The sequence below is a fragment of the Aspergillus bombycis genome, assembly GCF_001792695.1.
Source record: "Aspergillus bombycis strain NRRL26010 chromosome Unknown contig00084, whole genome shotgun sequence".
Taxonomy (NCBI): Eukaryota; Fungi; Ascomycota; class Eurotiomycetes; order Eurotiales; family Aspergillaceae; genus Aspergillus; species Aspergillus bombycis.
In genome coordinates, this window is record NW_019170086.1 from 67,782 (window position 1) to 86,857 (window position 19,076).

Genomic DNA, 19,076 nt, shown 5'->3' on the forward strand with positions numbered 1-19,076 from the left:
GTAGTTGTTAAAAATAAAATTGGGAGTAGTGGGAGATCGTGGATGAAAACTTGAGCAAGCAAGCTGTACATATGAGGCGTATATTATATGACTGCTCTAGCAAAGGGACAACCAGCTCATACAACATTTACGATTGTATGCTACAGCATCCGCAAACGTCTCTGTCTTATCTATGTCTATATGTCTATATGTAATCTTGTATTTTGTATTGTTTACTCTGTTTTGGAGAGTACCATGGCACTCTCCACCGGCCAACCTGTGCAACAGAGTTAGTCCAAGGGTTATACCATAGCAAAACCATATCACACTTATCTTTGTTGCTATTCTTATTGGAGAAATGTAACTTGGTTGAGCAGTGCAGCAAAGACGGTAGAAACTATACGGTTGACCAACACGGCCGCCATAGACACACAGTTTAGGGCTCGGCGGCACAAAGGAAAAGAAATCATCTCCATCCTGAAAGAATATTATAGGACATACAGATTGAAATATCTATCTCAAGGAGATGTGAAAAACCTACTATTGGGGCCATTATGGTCTCCATCAAGTTCTGGGCTGTAGGTAACAGGCCGTTGAATACTTCTTTAATATACAGTTAATCTTAACCCTGAAAAGATATTCAACCATCTCTCTGTAGAGTAACATATCACCTACAACCTCTTGCAAACCAACTCGATTGGCTTCTCCTCTTTTTTGAAACCTCCATTCGAGGAGGCATAAAAGACTCATCAAAATGGAATCACCCCCAGGCTCTTCAGATTGGGTTGCTTACCCAGGCAACAAGGCAGAGAATGAAGACCAACAACAACCTCTAGAACAGAAGCCACTGTCAGAGGACATATACTCAATCAAAGATGTAATCACTTCACATGGGCTGAAGGTAAAGACAGGCCTCCCATTGGACCAAGTGAGACTCGGTGATGGATATGTGCTGGAAGTGCAGCAACTGAATGAGGCTGCGGACTTCACTGTCGCGGATCTGGACACGAACGTGACAACAAACACAAGTCAGGAGTCTACCGATATGAGTTCTCCGTCAAAAGACGAAACGGTTCTTTGTTCTGGTCAGTTTATTTGCTGTAACTTTATTTTTCCTTATCTTGTTGTGACCCCTCTGGCTTTCTGTAATGCAGGCGTGTTAACCAGAAGTCTACAAAACAGAAGAAACCCATCAACGAGCCCTTGAGAAGAAGAAGATCCGCGCAGAAGCTATTACTTTCATCTGTGGTCGGACGCAGGCTCGCCTGGCCCAGTTGGGGGCATTGTCTATTCCTCCCCAGGTCCCTACCGAGCCGAGCATCACATCTACCGTCGCGATGGAGCCAGCCCAGGTATCTAAGAAAAAGAAGAAGAAGAAGAGCAAGAAGAAGCCTAAGAAGCGAGTGCCTCTTGATATTGGACATACTGGCTCTCCCAACATGCAAGCGTTGAACCAGGCTAGTATAAGTGCGCGTGTGCCGAGCGTGCAGCCATCAAGTGAGGAGGCACCCTCAAGTAATGGCCCGTCTTCGACTCAAAGTCAGGATCTGTCGGAGCCCAGCCCATCCTTGTGCTTACAGGAATTTAATCTCAAGACTAAGCATTTAATCTCTGCCAACCCGGGGAAAGATTTCGCAGCTCCTTGTGCGACTCAATATGAAGACAGATTGCGAGTCGTAGACAAGGATACAACTGAATGTCACGAGGGCTGCTCGACGGAGCGTGTATTGAGTACTGGTCCCCGTGAGCAAACCTACCGGGATGCACTTCTAGGCACAATGGATCACAGAGATAAAAGACGAGTCTCATGTACAGATCCGACCACAAAAGATGATATAGCAGAGCACAACGCTGCGCTCCATGCACATCCAGCCCCGCTTGCAATCGAAGAGTGGCCCAGTATCACTGGAGAGACGCCAGCTGAGAGAGATACGCATGATACAAGTCCCAAAGATGCTTCTTCGATCGATTCAGTCCAAGACGAGGATGTCTCAAGCACCGGATCTTCCACCCGTGCTCAGTTATCGCGCCTTGGTCACTCTGCACGCAAGAACAAGGCTTCTTCAAGGGAAAGACTGCCTCCTATACAAGAAACGACAAGTGAGACGGCCCAGGGTTATCCACATGCTGAGCGAGGTAGCATATCTGGCGAGATTCAGAGTCACCTTACATGTACACCAAAGTCCTCAAAATCTACCTCCACAGGTTGGACTAGCGCCGAACCTCAGGGCACGCCACATACCGAATCCTCTGAGATTGAAAATGCAGAAACCAAGAACGACCACCAGAAGTTCTCCACCGAGACCAGAACTGTTGTGATCTCCCAAACAAAGGGCAGTCATGCACATCCCTCATCATCTCTGAGCCTTGAGAGACCGGGCCAATGTGCCACAGCTGCACAAAAGTATATATCGACCCAAAAACCAGAAGGATTTTTCTGGCAGCTCGATAGCCACGGATTCCCTTGCGCGAAGGCAGAATGTGAGAAGCGTTGTAATTTATGGGATGGTGCAACCGTCATTTGCCCCCGATGCGGGCCATTCTCGGAAATTCGCTATTGTTGCAAAGAGCACCTGCTGGAAGACATTAGGTACCATTGGCTGTACTGCGGACAGATGACCTTTGAGCATCCTTGCCGAGAGAATTCGATTCCCCAGGATGTGAGAGATGGACCACCTCTGGTTCCTTGTCTTCACCCGTACGATACACCTGAACGCCATCGTCAGGCCGTTTATTTCAACGCAAAGGTTCGTGAGGGGGACTATTTTATCTTCTCAGACTGGAACGATCTGGTGAAAGCTGGCTTCCCCGAGAACAACGTTGAACTGCGGTGTTCAAGTCGGGTCATCTATACCATTAGGTTCGAAGATGCCAGTGAGAAAGACCAGTTTCGTCGTGTTCTAGCGACATGTCTCTTCAGTGCGTCAACTTCCTTAATATACTATTTATACCTACTAATCACCTATTTCCTCGTAGTGACCATCGAAGTCACCGAACTTGTGGATTATCTATTTCGGCTAATTCGAGACAAACTCCGTTCACAGACTGCTCCCATAGAGCTTGAAGCCACACTCAAGTATCAGTTCCAACAAGAATTCTGCGTGACCATACAGCCACATATTACCGGAGAGAGACACGCCTGTGAGACCGACTGGGATGGAAGGAACCGTCGTAATTGCCAGGATGCTATCTGCGGAGCTGAATACCATCGTTTGCTTGGATCCCTTGGGGGAAAGGGTCATTGTCAACTCATTGATCACTTGGAAGGCAGCTACTGGATTCTTCGAGCGGCGAGAACCACCCATCCTGGCGTACGTGACGCCAAAGCGCGTATGTGTGGAGAGGGTTTCAGCGACGTCGCGGATGAAGATAGAAGAGAGTTCCGCCGGGGTGCAGGATGGGATGGTGCTGGGACTAGAGATTTGGAGATTGAGGGAATCAATGATGACTGACTAGTTTTTCATGGATTTCGACCGCACTGCCGTAGTCTAGAGGCTGGAACTCTAGACCCAGCTGCAATATCCGACACTATTTCCTTTTTGGTGTTCCATTCCATCCTTCCAGGGTCGATCTATCATTGATCATGCATTAGAAGTTTTAAGGAACAACTAAGATTCTGGAAGTCGAGGAAGTGGACAGAAGAGAGATTTCAAGAACTGCTCGATGCAGGCCATTGAAGATCAAACCTTGGGGCTGTGGGACAAAGCCAAACGCTATCAAAAAAAAAAAAAAAAAGAACAGAAATGAAAGTAAAAGAAAAGACCTACTGTGGCTACCTCGGCCAGAGTTCTGTTAACCTTCTCTATGTAATCTAATACTATAAGTCTACCAGGGATAGTTCATGCCATTGGGGTTCTCTTTTCTACACCACCAAAATTGCTTTTGCACTAGGCATAAATTCACTGTACAATATACTTCTTCAAGCCGCGCAGTCTCTCCTTGGCGGTCTCCAAAACATCATCATTTTTGCATACAGCAAACCGGAGATAATCCTCCGCAATATGGGCGTTGGCGTCAGTGTAGAACTCGGTTGGAGGAATGGCCGCAACGCCAACCTCATGGATGAGGAACCAGCAAAGCTTGAAGTCGCGGGGACGGCTTGCAACATGAGGAGGGAATGGGTAGTCTTCCGGTAGCTTCACGGAAGACATGTTTGCGAGAACAAAGTAGCCACCCTCAGGGTCAGAGTACTAGTGACATTTGTTAGGGGTCATTCAAACCAGTTTGGAGGCTCGAGGCTTTCATCTCGCGAGAACATACCGGAATCTTAAGCTCGTCAAATACCTCACAGAAGCGCTCCATCTTCTTCTTCATTTCGGTGCGGCTCTCATCCCAGAAGCCAGCCTTGTCAGCTTGCTCAAAGGCAACAGCAGCCGCTTCCTGGAGGGGAGACACGCTACTGTAGCAGATTCGAGTGTGTGCACCCGCCACGTACTTGATCAGATGCTCCGGGCCAATGAGGTAACCAACCCGCCAGCCCGTAGCGTAGAAGGCCTTCCCAGCCGAGCCCACGGTGAGAGTGCGTTCGTAGAGCTCAGGTGACAGTGTAGCGATCCTAGTAAAGGGAACATAGTAGAGACGGTCGTAGACCTCGTCAGAAAGAATGATGAGATTGTGCTTGATGCAGAGCTCGCCGATTTTCTCAAGCTCATCACGAGAGAAGACCTTTCCTACAGGGTTGTGGCTATTGTGGTGATTAGTATTTTTTTAAGGCGTGGTCACTGGGGCAAGTAATGCTCACGGCGAGTTCAAAACCTAAGGAGTCAGATGAGAGGTATCGGAAAGGATAAGGGAAGCTCGCTTACAATCATTCTAGTCTTGGGATTGATAGTCTTCTCCAACTCGTCAAAGTCTATAGACCATTCCGAAGCTGGGGAGGTCCTTGTAGCTCCATCCTTGGGAGGGTGAAGGGGGACATATCGAATGGTACCACCAGGCATTTCGATGTTGCTGATGTATCTATTCTTGGGTGTCAGACGTACGCAAGTTGTTGCACCGTAGCGTACTCACTGGTCAAAGAAAGGTTCGAAGATTATAACCTCATCGCCAGGTTCAATGAAGCCCATAAAAGCACTTAACATTCCTTTGAAAGGTTAGTCAGATAAACCCAAGCCGTCTCACACCACGACGGGCTATTACCTTCATTTGCACCTGTGGTGATCGTAACCTCGGTATCCGGGTTGAGCTTCCGGCCGAAGGATGGAGAATACGCATCCGCAATAGCTTGCTTAAGGCGAGGACGACCCTGTACCGAAATGAGCCGGTGTTTGGGTGCATCAGTGCCCTTCGATCATTTTCGTACCTTGGTCGGGGAGTACTGGTTACATTCAACTTTGTCGAGAGCCTCCTTTGCGGCATCAATCGCAAATTGAGGAGGATTATAGCCACTGAGAGAGGGGATATAATCAGCAGGTCAGGTCACTGGCCGGATCAAAATACCACACTTACAAGAATCCCTGTCCCATATTCACAATAGGCTGAACGGGGGAAGCCGCAGCGGCTTCATTGACGATTGACCTGAAAGTCAATTAGACCGACGATACAGCAACAGTTCTGTTCCCACGACTACTCCCATACCAGACATCCTGTCTTTGGCCAGCGACCCGTTTGGCTGGGCGAAAAGGGTCCGCACGAGAGGTGGTCGCGGACATTGCTCTGGCGCGGGGATCGAGAAAGCGGGGTGACGTATGTTTCGAGAACAAGGGATGTTGTGCTGGAGTCTTGAATCTCGCGATTGCTGTAGAGATAGAAGTCCGGTAACCCGAAAACATAGGTGAAGAGAGGATCGAGGGTGACAACGGTGCGGGGGGGGAAGTAATCTAATGATCCGTCGCAATCGCAGGACTGGTTGACTCCAATCGGCCAAAATGATAAGGTGCCTGAGGCTGCTCTTCATGGCGTAGGGCGCAAATTGCGTGCTTGCACTCATGCCGTCCTCAGGCATGCCAGCACGGGTCCCCGATTACTCATTGACACGAAACCCCACACCCAAATCAATTTAATGGTCGTATCGGGAAACGCGTGAGATCACGCGTCTGGACATTGTTTGAATTGAGGATCGGATTGCTCTGACCCCCAACAACCTAAATCCCCGTCTCCCTCGATGATCCAAGCACTATGGTGTCTTGTCCGATATGCGGAAACTCGGTATCATCTCTGAAAATCAACGACCATATTGATTCCAATTGTCAAAACTTTATTGATGAGCCAACGTCCAACACTGGGGAATTGACTTCCTCGCAGAAGGCAGAGGTCCCCAGCTTTTTCCAGCCTACCTCTGCGCGGAAAGCATCCGCTCAGCCCAACTCGCACCCCGACTCCTCACCTTCGCAGAATGTTACTCGCAAGAGACCCTCAGCGCCTGAAGCGGAAATAGTAACTGATGGCAGCAAGAAGGCGAGAAATAATGCAGAGCAATATGTGAAGGGGCCGAAAGTGAGCGCATTGCAGAAGGCAGCGCCGTTAGCAGAGCGCATGCGACCTCGGACTCTCGATGATGTCTGCGGTCAAGACCTCGTTGGCCCCAACGGCGTTCTTCGCGGGCTCATTGAACATGACCGGGTCCCAAGTATGATATTGTGGGGTGGGCCCGGAACTGGTAAAACAACGATTGCAAGGGTTATCGCTTCAATGGTGGGGAGCAGGTTTGTAGAAATCAACAGTACCAGCACTGGGGTTGCAGAGTGCAAGAAGATATTCTCTGACGCCAAGAGCGAGCTTCACCTTACGGGAAGAAAGACAATAATCTTCTGTGACGAAATCCACCGCTTCTCTAAATCACAACAAGATGTCTTCTTGGGGCCTGTAGAAAGTGGACAGGTTACTCTTATCGGTGCTACAACCGAAAATCCCTCCTTCAAAGTCCAGAATGCACTGCTCTCCAGATGTAGAACTTTCACTCTGGCAAAGCTTACTGATGAAGATGTCAAATCTATATTGGACCGAGCTTTACGGGTGGAGGGGCCAAAATATTCGCCTTCTGCCCTGGTAGATGACGAGTTGATTAACTACCTCGCAAAGTTTTCTGACGGGGATGCCCGGACCTCCCTGAATCTCCTGGAGCTTGCTATGGATTTATCAAAACGCCCGGGGATCACTAAGGAAGAGTTAAAACGGTCTCTGACTAAAACCCTTGTCTACGATCGTGCGGGTGACCAACATTATGATACTATCTCCGCCTTCCACAAGTCCCTCCGAGGCAGCGATCCAGATGCTGCCCTGTATTATCTCGCCCGCATGATTCAGTCAGGCGAGGACCCACTGTACATTGCTCGCCGTCTGATCGTAGTGGCGTCGGAAGACATTGGTCTGGCAGATAACAGTATGCTCACTCTGGCTATTTCTACCCATTCGGCTGTGGAGAAAGTCGGACTCCCAGAGGCGCGGATCAACCTCGCCCATGCGACCGTAGCTATGGCGTTATCAAAAAAGAGTACCCGGTCATACAGAGGCCTCAACAACGCGTTCACAGCATTGGCAGAACCAGGCGTTGCCGGGCTACCGATTCCAATTCATCTGCGGAACGCCCCCACTCGATTGATGAAGGAACTAGGATATGGGAAGGAGTACAAGTACAATCCGAACTATTTGAATGGCGAGGTAGCACAGGAATACTTGCCTGAGAGACTTCAAGGCCGGAAATTCCTTGAGGATCTCGATCTTGGTTGTCAGGTTGACCCAGATCTCAATGGCCAGCGTTGAGAAAAAACGTCCTAATGGACTACAGCGTTTACCTTATCCCTCAAGCTCACGTATTATGCACATGAGTGTGGCAGCTGAGCATTCTCAGTTGTGGAAATTGGTGTTGGGAACTGAGACCCATTCCACCCTGATGAGCCAGGTACCGACATGGGCTATGAAACTACAAAGCCCTATGGCAGTAACTGGAATGGCTGGAAAGTCATTCAAGGGCACGCCCATTGGCAGACAATCGACTGAATGATTGTGGTGAACCAGATGCCGACAGCACAACAAATTTGACCAACACTTGCTTAAAAAAACAATATGAGTGTACTTTTGGCCCGCACGTTGGCAGTCATGATAGGGGTATACCAGCATTGCTGCAGGAGTTTTCGGGATATACATATTTTTATTTATTTATTTTTTGTTACAGGCAACAAGAAGTATGATTCTGGCGCGGGCTAACTGAACCTGAAGATAACCAACCTTGAGATGTCAAGTGTGGATTGTAGATACAGTCTTATATTCGTGTGTAAAGAAATCCAATCGGTGTAAGATCTGAATGAGTTAATGTGAAATTCCCGATGTGAGTGTAAACAAAAGATGTACGGACTGCTTTGATGATTGAATTTCCTCCGCGTCACCTTCACTTGGTCGCGTCTCCGCAGCCCGACAACCTGACAGGCAATCAATTCTTCCAATCCATCCCCACAACAACCACACGGCTCAGAACTATTCTCCGACCCAATTTACCTTACCAAAAACCCCTACTCTTATTTCACAGCATATCTGCCTCTTCTGACAAATTGACCACGTCCCGGTGCTTTTCACCGGTGATCACACACCGCGGGATCTCCCTCATAAACACCAACCACAACAACGACCACCATGGCGTCGCAAGGGTTTGGCTCGCGCTCATTCGCCTCCACCAGGCTGCCTGACCGGTCTATGAACGCCAATCCAACTCCCTTCGCCGCATCTACCTTCTCTCGCCAACGACTAGGCGCTCCAGGATCCGGCGACCAAGGAGCCGACGCAGCGAGATCCTCGCAACAGGCGCCACAGCCACCAGTGCATTCACAGACCCACGGCCCATCACAGGACTCGAATCCTCTGAGTCGATTAACAGAGGAACAACGGGAAGAGATCAATGAAGCTGTATGACCCCCCTTATTGCACTCCCGTGAAGAAAAAAAAGGGGAACGGCCAGCAAAAAAGCTAACATCAACACCCGTCTTCTCAAACCAACAGTTCACCCTCTTTGATCTCGACCGCGACCAACATCTAGACTACCATGAACTCCGCGTCGCCTTCCGCGCTCTAGGCTTTACTCTCCCCAAGCAAGAACTCATCTCCCTTCTCACCACCTACGGCGTACCCCGTCCCCAAGTCCAGCAGCAATCCTCAGCCCAACAACAACAACAACAACAACAACAACAACAACAAGCCAAGACCGCTCCCGCCACGAATCCCCAGCACCCATCCAATCTGCTCATGCCCCTCTCTGCCTTCCAGGCTGTGACGGCGCTGAAGATCCTAGAGCGCGACCCCCGGGATGAGATTCTGCGAGCGTTCGAGCTCTTTGACGAGGGCGGCAAGGGGTACATCGATCTAGAGGATCTGAGACGGGTTGCGCGGGAGTTAGGCGAGACAGGTCTCGAAGAGGAGGAACTCAGGGCTATGATTGAGGAGTTTGATTTGGAGGGCGTAGGTGGTGTCACCCGGGAGGCGTTTGTGAGTATATGTTGGCAGTGATGACCTTTGTGTCTCTTTTTTTTTCCCCTCTCCCTTTTTGTTTATGGTGAAAATTGGTTTGATTGTGTAATGTCCTCTGTTGCGAGATTTTACTATGTTTGTTGGACTTGGCTTTGTGGCTCGATCCTGGGGATTGATTAAAACCCTTTTATATTGTGTACAGGCAATTACTTCTTCTGCCCTGAAAGTGATTGGATTGTGTGAACAGATGGTATCATTCTGTGATTTGATTCTGCATTGGCTGTTTTCTTTTTTCTTTTTCTTTTTTTTTCTTTTTCTTGGCAGCATTTCGAATTTGTTGGATGTTTCCCTTGGGCATTGGATGGGCGCCTATCGGTTGTGGGATTCCCCCCCCCCCTTTGGATGAATTATATACTAGTCCATTGAGTCTTGATTTACTGCGTGTTGGTATGGGACATTGTAATTGATAAGTCGGTGCTCTTATAGACTTATGTCTGCAACCATGCATTTACTCAGTCTTCTAAGGGTGGTGGCTCATAAACGTGACAGCAATCAATATTTACTAGGTATCGTACCCCTAACACCAAAGGAGCGCGCGTCTCAATTATACAAGGGCCCTATTTATGAACCAGCTCGATAACAAACATGACAAGGAAAGAACACCAAAAGCCCAAGACCACGAATACCGAGAGAAGTAGGGGACGGGAGGATAGGTATAGAGCATACAAGACACGTCGCCGAGTCTTTCATGCAAGTGCCACATATTACTATACTTGCGCCGGAGCCAAAAGAGAACTGAAAGAAAGAATGTCGCCAGTATGCAATGTTCGCAGATTCGTCATGAGAATTCGTGTCAGATGAAGTGTAAATGTATATATAGCAACATATTATTAAGCATATCGAGGTGCTTGGTTACCATACGCTGGGGGAGGATATGGCGGTGGAGGGTCTGCAAGCCCCTGATATCCGCGCGGCGGCCCACTCGGCCACTGATTCATGGGGATCGGTTGCTGCATAGGGCGAGTCCAAGGTCCATATGGACCGGCAGGGGGTGGCATGGGCTTTGGACTCGGTCGTGCCCGGCGACAGCGGTTGATCAAGCACCACAGAATTGACAGAACAATTAGCCCCCCTACACCACACGCAACACCGATGACTAGGTTCTTGTGGTCATCAATCCAGCCCTTGACGCTAGAACCATCGCATTTTCCGTTCTTGCAATGGCCACCGCCACTACAAGGGGTACCATCTAAGAAGTTCTGGTTGACGCCGTAGCACTGGCCAAATGTGTTCGAGGAGCAGACCACTTCACAAGACGAGCCATATGCAGAGCAAGCATACGTTTCGTTGCTATGCAGCAAGCTACCCATGACGGACCGACACTGGTAGTCTCGACTGGTACACTGTCCGCTGGCGCAAGTCAGGCCGGCTGAGGAATCACCACATTTCGTTCCATCTTTCTTGAAGGAGTCAGAAGGGCAAGTACTCGAAGTGCCGCTGCACGTTTCTTCCTCATCGCATTCTCCACGGCTGGCTCGACAGACAGTTCCAGCAGAAGAGAATTGGCATTTCGAACAGCAGCTATCATTGGCATCGTCACAAACCGCGCCGCTCTTGAACTTACACGTTTTGGCATCACAGCAACTGTTGTCTCCGCAGGATTCTTCCCCGCCACAGTCGCAGTCTTCGCCCGACTCAACAATGCCATTACCACATTGATGACCAGTATAGGTGGTGACCCCCCTGTTGTCGGAAAGGCAACTGGACTTGACACTGTTGCGGCCCAGGGCCGAGCAAATGTTCCCGATTGTACACTTGGAAAACTCTGTGATATCTGTGCCCGTAGTGGGGTTCATAATATACTGCCCCTTTGCATCACAGGAGGATGCAGTTAAAGGACAGCATTGCGACGATGCCTCAAGATTTTGCCCACATGTCTGAGTATCACAATCGTGAACCGCTCCGAACGTGTGGCCCGATTCATGGGCAAAGATCTGCCATCCACCACCTGAGGAGCGGACGACGACGTTGGTGCCACTGACTGCGTTCGCAGCATCTGATACAACGTCTGCATTACACAACTGCCCAAGCCATGCCAATCCAACCTCGCTACCTGTGGGGCAGTTGCTCATCAGGGTCCAATAAGCATTGGTATCTTTTTGCTGCCCACGCCACTTGGAAAATTTATCCAGTCGAGATGAGATATTCCCCTCGGAACACGGCATGTTCCACTCTGCTGAAGCGGGAGGAGTTTCTGGACAATCCTTTTCGGTGATGGTTAGATTGCGTAGGCCGATGGAGATATTGAAGGATTTCTCGTAGACGTTCGATGCGCTGTTGACAGTATTTATGATCCATTTTTGGGCGGCTTCTTTGTCATCAAATGAGCCGGTGAAGCCACAGTCCGTAGCGATACCGATTAACGCGACTTTCTTGGTGTCGGGGCAACCAGACGTATCACCAATGGTCGACTTCAAGCTCACACCACCACTGTTACCCGAGACACCCCCAGTGTCAGATTGCCGCTTGGTGAGTCCGAACAGCGAATTTAGAGACATAGCACCCCATTGGCTCATGTCCTCCTCGGCTTGGAGAATCGGGTGGCTTGGGTCGGCATTGAAGCTAAGTTTGTCGGCTTGGCACGACGAGGAAACGGGGAATGAGCGCTTCAAGTCGGTATGCAGTTCCCGGATCATATCGGAGTCTCGGTAGAAGACCATGTATTCACCTTTCCGGTCTGGGATGTCCACGTCTTGCTGACGTTTGTTTTGCAGGTACGTTGATTTCAACTCGACATGATGTTTATCGTCGTGGACGCTGAAGACTCCTTCAAATAGGGGTTGCGACCCGTCATTCTTCAAGTAAATCCGGGCCCATCCTACAGGATCCCACATGCCTTTTCCCCTCCCAACCAACGCACGGCCTTTGAAGACCTTGTGTTCGTGTCGCTCGATCGGCTCTTCACGTTGAATGTTTCCATGGCGGTCTAAGTACTGCACATATGCGTCTTCGGCTAGGATATCATGGTTCGGTTCTAATTCTAATTTTATGCGTTGATTCTTGTCACGCAGGTTGAAAGTGACATCGAAATGAGAAAGGTGATCGACTTGATGTGAGGAGGTATGAATTCTAGGATGATCTAGAGTCGATACGCGCTGAATAGCATTTGGTTCCTGCGACCGAGCTGTTCAATATGTCAAGGTTAGAAACTGGTATAAGCTGAGCAGGTAGGGAAGGGAAAATTATGCAAGCCGACCTTCTACATGAGCTGCAAGGAGTGAGATTGCACCGGTAGCAAACCAAAGCGATCGTTTAAACAACCTCATGACCGCTGGTGGTGGCTAACACCCAGGGTGTTAATGGATTCCGACCGACAAATGGGTAGGTAGTAGGAAGACAATGGAGTGAGCGGAAAAGTCTAGAGGTCCCCTTGACCGAGCAACATCAACAGCATCAGGCAACAACAATAAAAGTGATGCCGCCGTTTCAAACCAACTGACGCAGTTCGAAGTAACAAACGGTAACTTGGTTGATTCTGGTCGACAGTCGCTCTCCCGCAACTCACGGTAAACGGTATAAGCACGCAATATGCAAGCGAACGATAGGGGGATCCTTCCAGGCAGCGAGCAATCCGTGAACTAGAGACGCCACGGCGATACGCTTGGCTGGGGCGCAGCAGTCTTGGCGGATGCGACGATACAATGTGTTGCTATAGTGAGCGAGATCAACAAACCGAACGAGCGTGATGAGGGCGACAGAATCGGAAATGGAGATGGGATATCTCCAGGGTATGGAGGGAGGAATCGAGAACGAGTGGGAAGGGGAGGAGGTTGTCGTGGCGATCAACCGGCGAAAGATGAGATGGGATTCGGGAGTCGGATGTCAACACGATGCGGGAGGAATGAAAGAAAATCGGGGTTCAGCAAACTAGGCTGAGAGTGGGTTAGGAACGGTCCCTGAAGCTGATTAGTGAACGGATCAATTGGTTGTCCGCAGCCTCAGGGTTGGGATCGGCGGGGAAATTGGCGCTTTACCCGTAGCTGGAACTTTTAGTGCTGACAGGACTCCGTACATAAGGCGATATTCATGCTGTCGGGAGGAACAGAGGAAATGAAGATATTTTCATGACAAGAGTCACCATTGGAGAACGCTTCCCCAATCGTACAGTGTAGGTACTACGTAGCACCTCCAAATGCTGTCGCGGAGAAATTCCCACCAAGGGACAACAAAAGTGGATCGGAGACGGTCACCAATTGGCCAGGATCATGTGTTCAGGGTCTAAACTCGAAAAGGACCAGCGCAGGGTAGCCCTAGGATCCCTATGGCCTAGGCATCAAGATTTCAGCAAAAAGATAGAGAAACTGAAACAGAGAGAGAAAAAAAAAAAAGGTAAAACAAAAAAAAAGGTAAAAGTCATGGTCGCAACCACGTTAATTATCCTCACTGGCTAGCCCCTGAGACAAGTGATGGTAACGACCAAGATCGACAACCATGGTACAGCTCGCTTTGCGGCCCCGACTCAACTGAACATCGCATACACTACTATATCCATCATCCATTCTGGATCGGATTTAATCGATATCTCACCGTTAGTCTGCGGTGGAATGATACACTTCATGCGCAACAAGTGCAAAGTGTGGAACCAACGCTCCACAACTGGTACAGGCTACACACGGCATGTCCTCGTCCTCATCACTTTCCTCCCAGGCATCACCTCCGGTATTATACGCATGTCTATCCAAGCCCACGACTTTTTGAGGACGGCTGGAGATCTCGCTGGATGACAGGCTGGGATCCCTGGCGTATTGCGTACCAGTGTCCGGTGATGGCCATGCCGTCACTGGAACGGGGAGGACTGGCCTGCGTCCCATGTCCTGCCTCTGGAACATCTTCTCGATGTCTCGTCCACTACTCTGCTTACGCTCCCCAGCTGCATCTACCATGTTGGTCACGGCGACATTCAAGAGACGGATGTTCCAACCAGCCTTTTCAGGATGAAGTTTCCGGAACATGGAGGTCACAAGTTCGTGCACCAGTTGTTCCGCCAGCGCGTCAATACTCGCATCAAGGGAAAATACATACTGGGGCAGCGGCGCCGAGCGTGAAATACGGTTGAAGCCGTGCGCTTGTGCCTCGCTGGATGTAGGGGGTGGCCGAGGCCTTGTTGACAAACGGAGAGTCCTTGGACGAGCAATCCATCGCATATTGAGTGTTGTTCGAGAAAGCGAACCGTTCGATCGCGAGTCCGCTGCAGCAGGTTCTTCCTCCGTGAGGTCCACTCGCATGCGACGTATTAAACTAGCTGTTAGGGAGACCAGCTCTCTTCTAACTTCTGCGAAGGTGCTCAAACACCCATACGAGTCTTCGATGCTAATTTGGGTCGGTAGGTCCCGAGCTTGGAGAACCTCTGAATTGTCTACACCATGTAATAGGCCCCATACCTTCGGACCAATACCTCTGGGGGACCCTGGACCGCCTAGAATTTTATCTAGAAGCATCGGGCCCATCCTAGGACACAAACGAACGTCTCGGACAGTGGCTGTATCATCCTTCGCCGTATCAGAAACGCCCTGAGTTAAACCTGACTGGGCCGGGCTTTTGAGGTAGGAAGATAATCTTTGAGAAAGTTTAGAGCCAATCCCAGGAATTTTTCTTAGGTCATGAGCGTCAAGAAAGTTGAGCACATTGCTCTGAGCGCCTTGCTCCGCCGCAGTATAAGGCGGAAGAAGGGTTGTTTGGTTGTTGGGCTTATAAGTATTACCCACTAATTTGGCGAGGATTTTCGAGGTCGAAATGCCTACTGTGGCAGTGTAGCCCTTATGTTCTTCCAGTTGTCCACGTAGGTAGGCTGCCAGATGGGAAGCAACTAGAAGTTTAATATGTAGCGAAGGAGGATCATTTCCCGCCGGAACAGATGGCCAGGCAGAATCCGGTGCTACGTTGGGAGCCGCAGGGTAAGTCGGACCATGGAACCCAGTGGCATCAAATGCGAACCCGAGGGTGGGATCCTGACGGCTGAGATGAAAGAACGAGTGTTCTAGATCGTTTCGATTCAAAAGATCCACATTGTATGTAATCATGTCTGTGACATCCAGAAACAGCTGTTGTTCTAGTATCAGAGATAAGGCTCCGAGATCCACAAACCGTCGACAGGAACTGAAGAGTAAAATACGCAGTAGGAAACCAACCCACCTCATCAAATCCCAATTTTTCCACTTTCCCGCTCCAACAGAAAGCACGGAGGAAAAGGTAGAGACTCTTCGACGCATCACGGAATTTAGTTAGATCTTCACCGAGGACGACGACCAGCTCGGGACAAATCTGCCTGGCCTCCTTGATCAATTGCAGCTTGCGTAATCCCCTTCTGCGAGCCTCATAGTTGCAGGTCACTACAATCTGTTTCTGCTGGACGGCTAAAGGAAGAGTCTTCAACGCCGGTTGCTCAACCTCAAAAACCGAAGCATAGAAACAGTCATAGTCCTATTATAAGAGAAGCCGATATAGGATTAGTCCTGTTCATTACCTGGCTGGTGCTGGGCGGGACTAACAAAGTGGATTATAATTCGGTGATCATCACGGGGCGGTACCACAGCCATTCAGTCAACTGCGAGTGACAGCAAAAGATTTCTGTTGGTGTGAGTGAGTGGAAATAATCATCATGCAGGATTCATGCCTGATTGATAGGCGTTCAAGGAATGTTCCCCATGTGATCCCGGAGTTATGATTGGCTTGAAAGAAAAGGCTGGGGAGTCTGTGGCTGGACTCTTCTTTTGAGAGTGGAGATACATTTCTCCAGTCCCAAGAAGGACTAGTCGCGTCTCAGTGCCCCACTTAGCCTCGTGTACCAACAGGGATCTTTTTATAGTACCTCAGCATACCATCTGGTGACAATACCTGAATGCTATAAATATCCTTCACTGCCGTTGATTCCCACTCGATGTCAATTGTCTGGACAGAGGGTATAAGTATGTGAAGAAAAAGAATCCACCATGATTCAAATCAGACAATCGAACTGGATCAGTTGGATCTTCCAAAATGAATCAGCCACGCGTCCAGACTCCCGACATAGATTAGACTATGTAATCTTATTTTAAGAAAGAAATGAGGAGAGAAAAAAAAAAAAAAAAGGAAAGAGAAAAAGAAAAAAAAAAGTTAAACATGGTTCTAGTCGGTCGACAGCAGCGGATCCTTCCTTCACCTGTTGATACTGTGAATGGGTCCCGACGAGCAGCGATTGCTGATGCGGCGTCAATAGTTCTATTTATTATTAGAAGAGTCGTAACGCTGTGTAGTACCGCAGCATTATTATTATACGTCGGTTTTTTCTTTTTTTTTTTTTAATGATCTCCAGCTTTTTTGGGAATTAATTTATTAAAATCCGGAAAAACTCATTGCAAGCAGCGTTGAAGGTTTTTATTTTATTTCATTTTTCTCTTTCTCTTTTACGTTTGTTTTTTTTTTTTTAAGCTCTACCTTTTGTTTAATTTCTCACGTTTAAAATTTCTTATATACATCTTAAGAGGCTGCCACATGGTGGAAAAAAAGAAAAATCTCTCTTCTGTTTCTGCTTCTTCATCGCCGGATGACCCGCCGTTGGTGATCGACATCAGTTTTCCAACCCCTCCGATGCGGTCTTCCTAAAATAGGAAACCCTCTCACTCTGACATTGGACAAGCGCCCACGTCGTCTCCTCTTTTTCTCCAGTGCCATCCGCCACTCCTCTTCCAGAGTATACTCTCTGGCACTGTGATCACTCTCAGTCTGATGCATTAGACTTCCTCTTCTTACCTAGTAGTTACCAGTCTTTCACATCACTTCACCTCGCACCCGTTGGCCTTATTGAGTGCGGGGCGCACCGAATCCTGGCCTCGACAGTCACCACTTGTTTGTTCCTCTATTCGTCGACCCTATCTTCTTCCTTTTCTTTTCTTTTTCTTCTCCCTCCTCCTCCTCTTCTTCTTCTTCTTCTTCGGTCTCTTTCTTTTACCCTCTCCCCATCTCTTTCCACCTTGAGCTCCATTGCTGAAGGACTCATCGCCATGCTTCTTGCCCCCATGCAACCGCCAACGTCACATTATCCTCCTTCCGAAGCAGGTCGGACGGCCTCGCAAACAACTATGCCCACGGTCACTCCTCAGACCTCACCATGCCCATCGACCGTCTCTCACTCAAACTTGTCCTGCAGCCTGTCATCCAATGTGACAAGTAACCGACGACCTACTATGAGACCCAAACTTACCCTCCAAACGACGTCACTTCCCATGACATTCGGCACTTCTTCGACGGGATTGTCTCTTTCGCTTGCTACCGGGCCGACAGCGTCTCCCACAGTTCGCAACACTTTTAAAAATGCCTATGAAGTCGCCGTACCATCTTCAGCCACCGCTTCCCCCTCAAGATCATCTAATCACCGGTTCAGCAAACCCTCATCGCCATATTCCACAAACAGCCCTTATCAACTCCCTCTGGGAGTCAAAAGCATTCTTCGCAACTCGCCGCTAGAACCCACCTGCAGGCGCCGGGGCTCGGTGGCCCCGAACGGGCCCAATGGAGGACCGGGCTCACGCCGTGTTTTTTTCCCCGCCAAGAAACAAGTAAGCTATCGGCAGCCGCTGGAAGAAGAAATCCAAACCGTGCGCTATACCGCGCGCCACTCCGATATCACACACCAGCCCAATCCTATATCCCAAGAAGCTGGCTCCAGGGAGGATTCGGATTCGAACACGAGCACGGAGCCATCCGATGCGAGCACAACGGATGAGGATGTGGAGGCAAAATCGAGCCATGACCCGTTGAAATCATTCGGAAAGAAGAAGCGGAAGCACTTGAGCGCGGAAAAACAAATCCGAGCAGTTGCTCTAATGGACGGGATTGACAAAGATGGCGCCTCCACTCCACAAACGCCATGTCAGAATCGGACCAAACGTCGCTGCGAATGGAGATGGACCCTGGGACCACTAGAGATACGGGATGGAAATACCCAACCTTCGCAGGCTGAAGAAAAATCAACATCCAACCCGACAGAAACTATACCAAATATATCCCCTGCCTCTAATGCCACAACAACATCGCCGGACAACGAGAATGACAGTCCTAGGTCCTGGGTCTCGAACCTTACGTCTTTGTCCAGCATTTCAGAGCAAAATTCCAGTCCGAGTCCATCCATCGCTCTAGAGATCGTCACAAATGATGACTGCAAGAGTAACATGACTCACGAAACTGAACGAGCGCACGCAAATACAGTCCAATGACGAGCGATGAAATGGAAATCACGCATGCATTGATGAGTTTAGGATATCCGATTATGATTTATGCATATAGAAGGCATGGGACCATGAGCCTTTCAGCAAGCCTCTCTTCATACATACATACATACATACATACATACACCGGTTCATATACATATCAGGTTGAATTTGGTTGCTGTTTTCAGAGCATTATTGATTGATTATTCTTTACATTGGGAGTTATATGAGAAAACCTTTGCTTGTTTGATACCAACAAGGTTGGCAGCATGATGCCATTGCATATATATACATTTTTGTTTCGCATCACAGCATATACATACCTATATATTATTACTTACTATTCTAATAAAATATCTACGATGATACTTGAGATCCCATTGGGTATACACCGTCCTACCTTACTTCGCACCATGTTTGACTCCATTAAAGATCCTCGTGCGACACGAATACGAC

General features: G+C 49.0%; 6 protein-coding genes across 6 annotated transcripts; 4 read left to right on the plus strand and 2 right to left on the minus strand.

The window, feature by feature from the left end:
• Nucleotides 1–733: 733 nt before the first annotated feature.
• On the plus strand, nucleotides 734–3,431 carry ABOM_008956 (uncharacterized protein; the record flags this gene model as incomplete). The annotated part of the gene is made up of 2 exons (XM_022536084.1): nucleotides 734–1,007; nucleotides 1,147–3,431. The coding sequence occupies 2 exons, from the start codon at nucleotides 734–736 to the stop codon at nucleotides 3,429–3,431; spliced, it is 2,559 nt and encodes an 852-aa protein (XP_022386412.1).
• Nucleotides 3,432–3,878: 447 nt separating this feature from the next.
• On the minus strand, nucleotides 3,879–5,750 carry ABOM_008957 (kynurenine--oxoglutarate transaminase; the record flags this gene model as incomplete). The annotated part of the gene is made up of 9 exons (XM_022536085.1): nucleotides 3,879–4,169; nucleotides 4,240–4,663; nucleotides 4,721–4,734; nucleotides 4,785–4,938; nucleotides 4,990–5,062; nucleotides 5,119–5,224; nucleotides 5,282–5,366; nucleotides 5,428–5,496; nucleotides 5,557–5,750. 9 exons carry the CDS (start codon nucleotides 5,748–5,750, stop codon nucleotides 3,879–3,881), a joined length of 1,410 nt encoding a protein of 469 aa, XP_022386439.1.
• A 346-nt stretch (nucleotides 5,751–6,096) lies between these two features.
• On the plus strand, nucleotides 6,097–7,680 carry ABOM_008958 (ssDNA-dependent ATPase MGS1; the record flags this gene model as incomplete). Its single annotated transcript, XM_022536086.1, has 1 exon — nucleotides 6,097–7,680. One exon carries the CDS (start codon nucleotides 6,097–6,099, stop codon nucleotides 7,678–7,680), a length of 1,584 nt encoding a protein of 527 aa, XP_022386409.1.
• An 867-nt stretch (nucleotides 7,681–8,547) lies between these two features.
• On the plus strand, nucleotides 8,548–9,414 carry cdc31 (putative cell division control protein Cdc31; the record flags this gene model as incomplete). Its single annotated transcript, XM_022536087.1, has 2 exons — nucleotides 8,548–8,817; nucleotides 8,911–9,414. 2 exons carry the CDS (start codon nucleotides 8,548–8,550, stop codon nucleotides 9,412–9,414), a joined length of 774 nt encoding a protein of 257 aa, XP_022386408.1.
• An 851-nt stretch (nucleotides 9,415–10,265) lies between these two features.
• ABOM_008960 (uncharacterized protein) lies at nucleotides 10,266–15,971 on the minus strand (the record flags this gene model as incomplete). Its single annotated transcript, XM_022536088.1, has 4 exons — nucleotides 10,266–12,559; nucleotides 14,039–15,476; nucleotides 15,568–15,855; nucleotides 15,924–15,971. 4 exons carry the CDS (start codon nucleotides 15,969–15,971, stop codon nucleotides 10,266–10,268), a joined length of 4,068 nt encoding a protein of 1,355 aa, XP_022386419.1.
• A 1,443-nt stretch (nucleotides 15,972–17,414) lies between these two features.
• On the plus strand, nucleotides 17,415–18,626 carry ABOM_008961 (uncharacterized protein; the record flags this gene model as incomplete). The annotated part of the gene is made up of 1 exon (XM_022536089.1): nucleotides 17,415–18,626. One exon carries the CDS (start codon nucleotides 17,415–17,417, stop codon nucleotides 18,624–18,626), a length of 1,212 nt encoding a protein of 403 aa, XP_022386420.1.
• Between the last annotated feature and the right edge of the window lie 450 nt (nucleotides 18,627–19,076).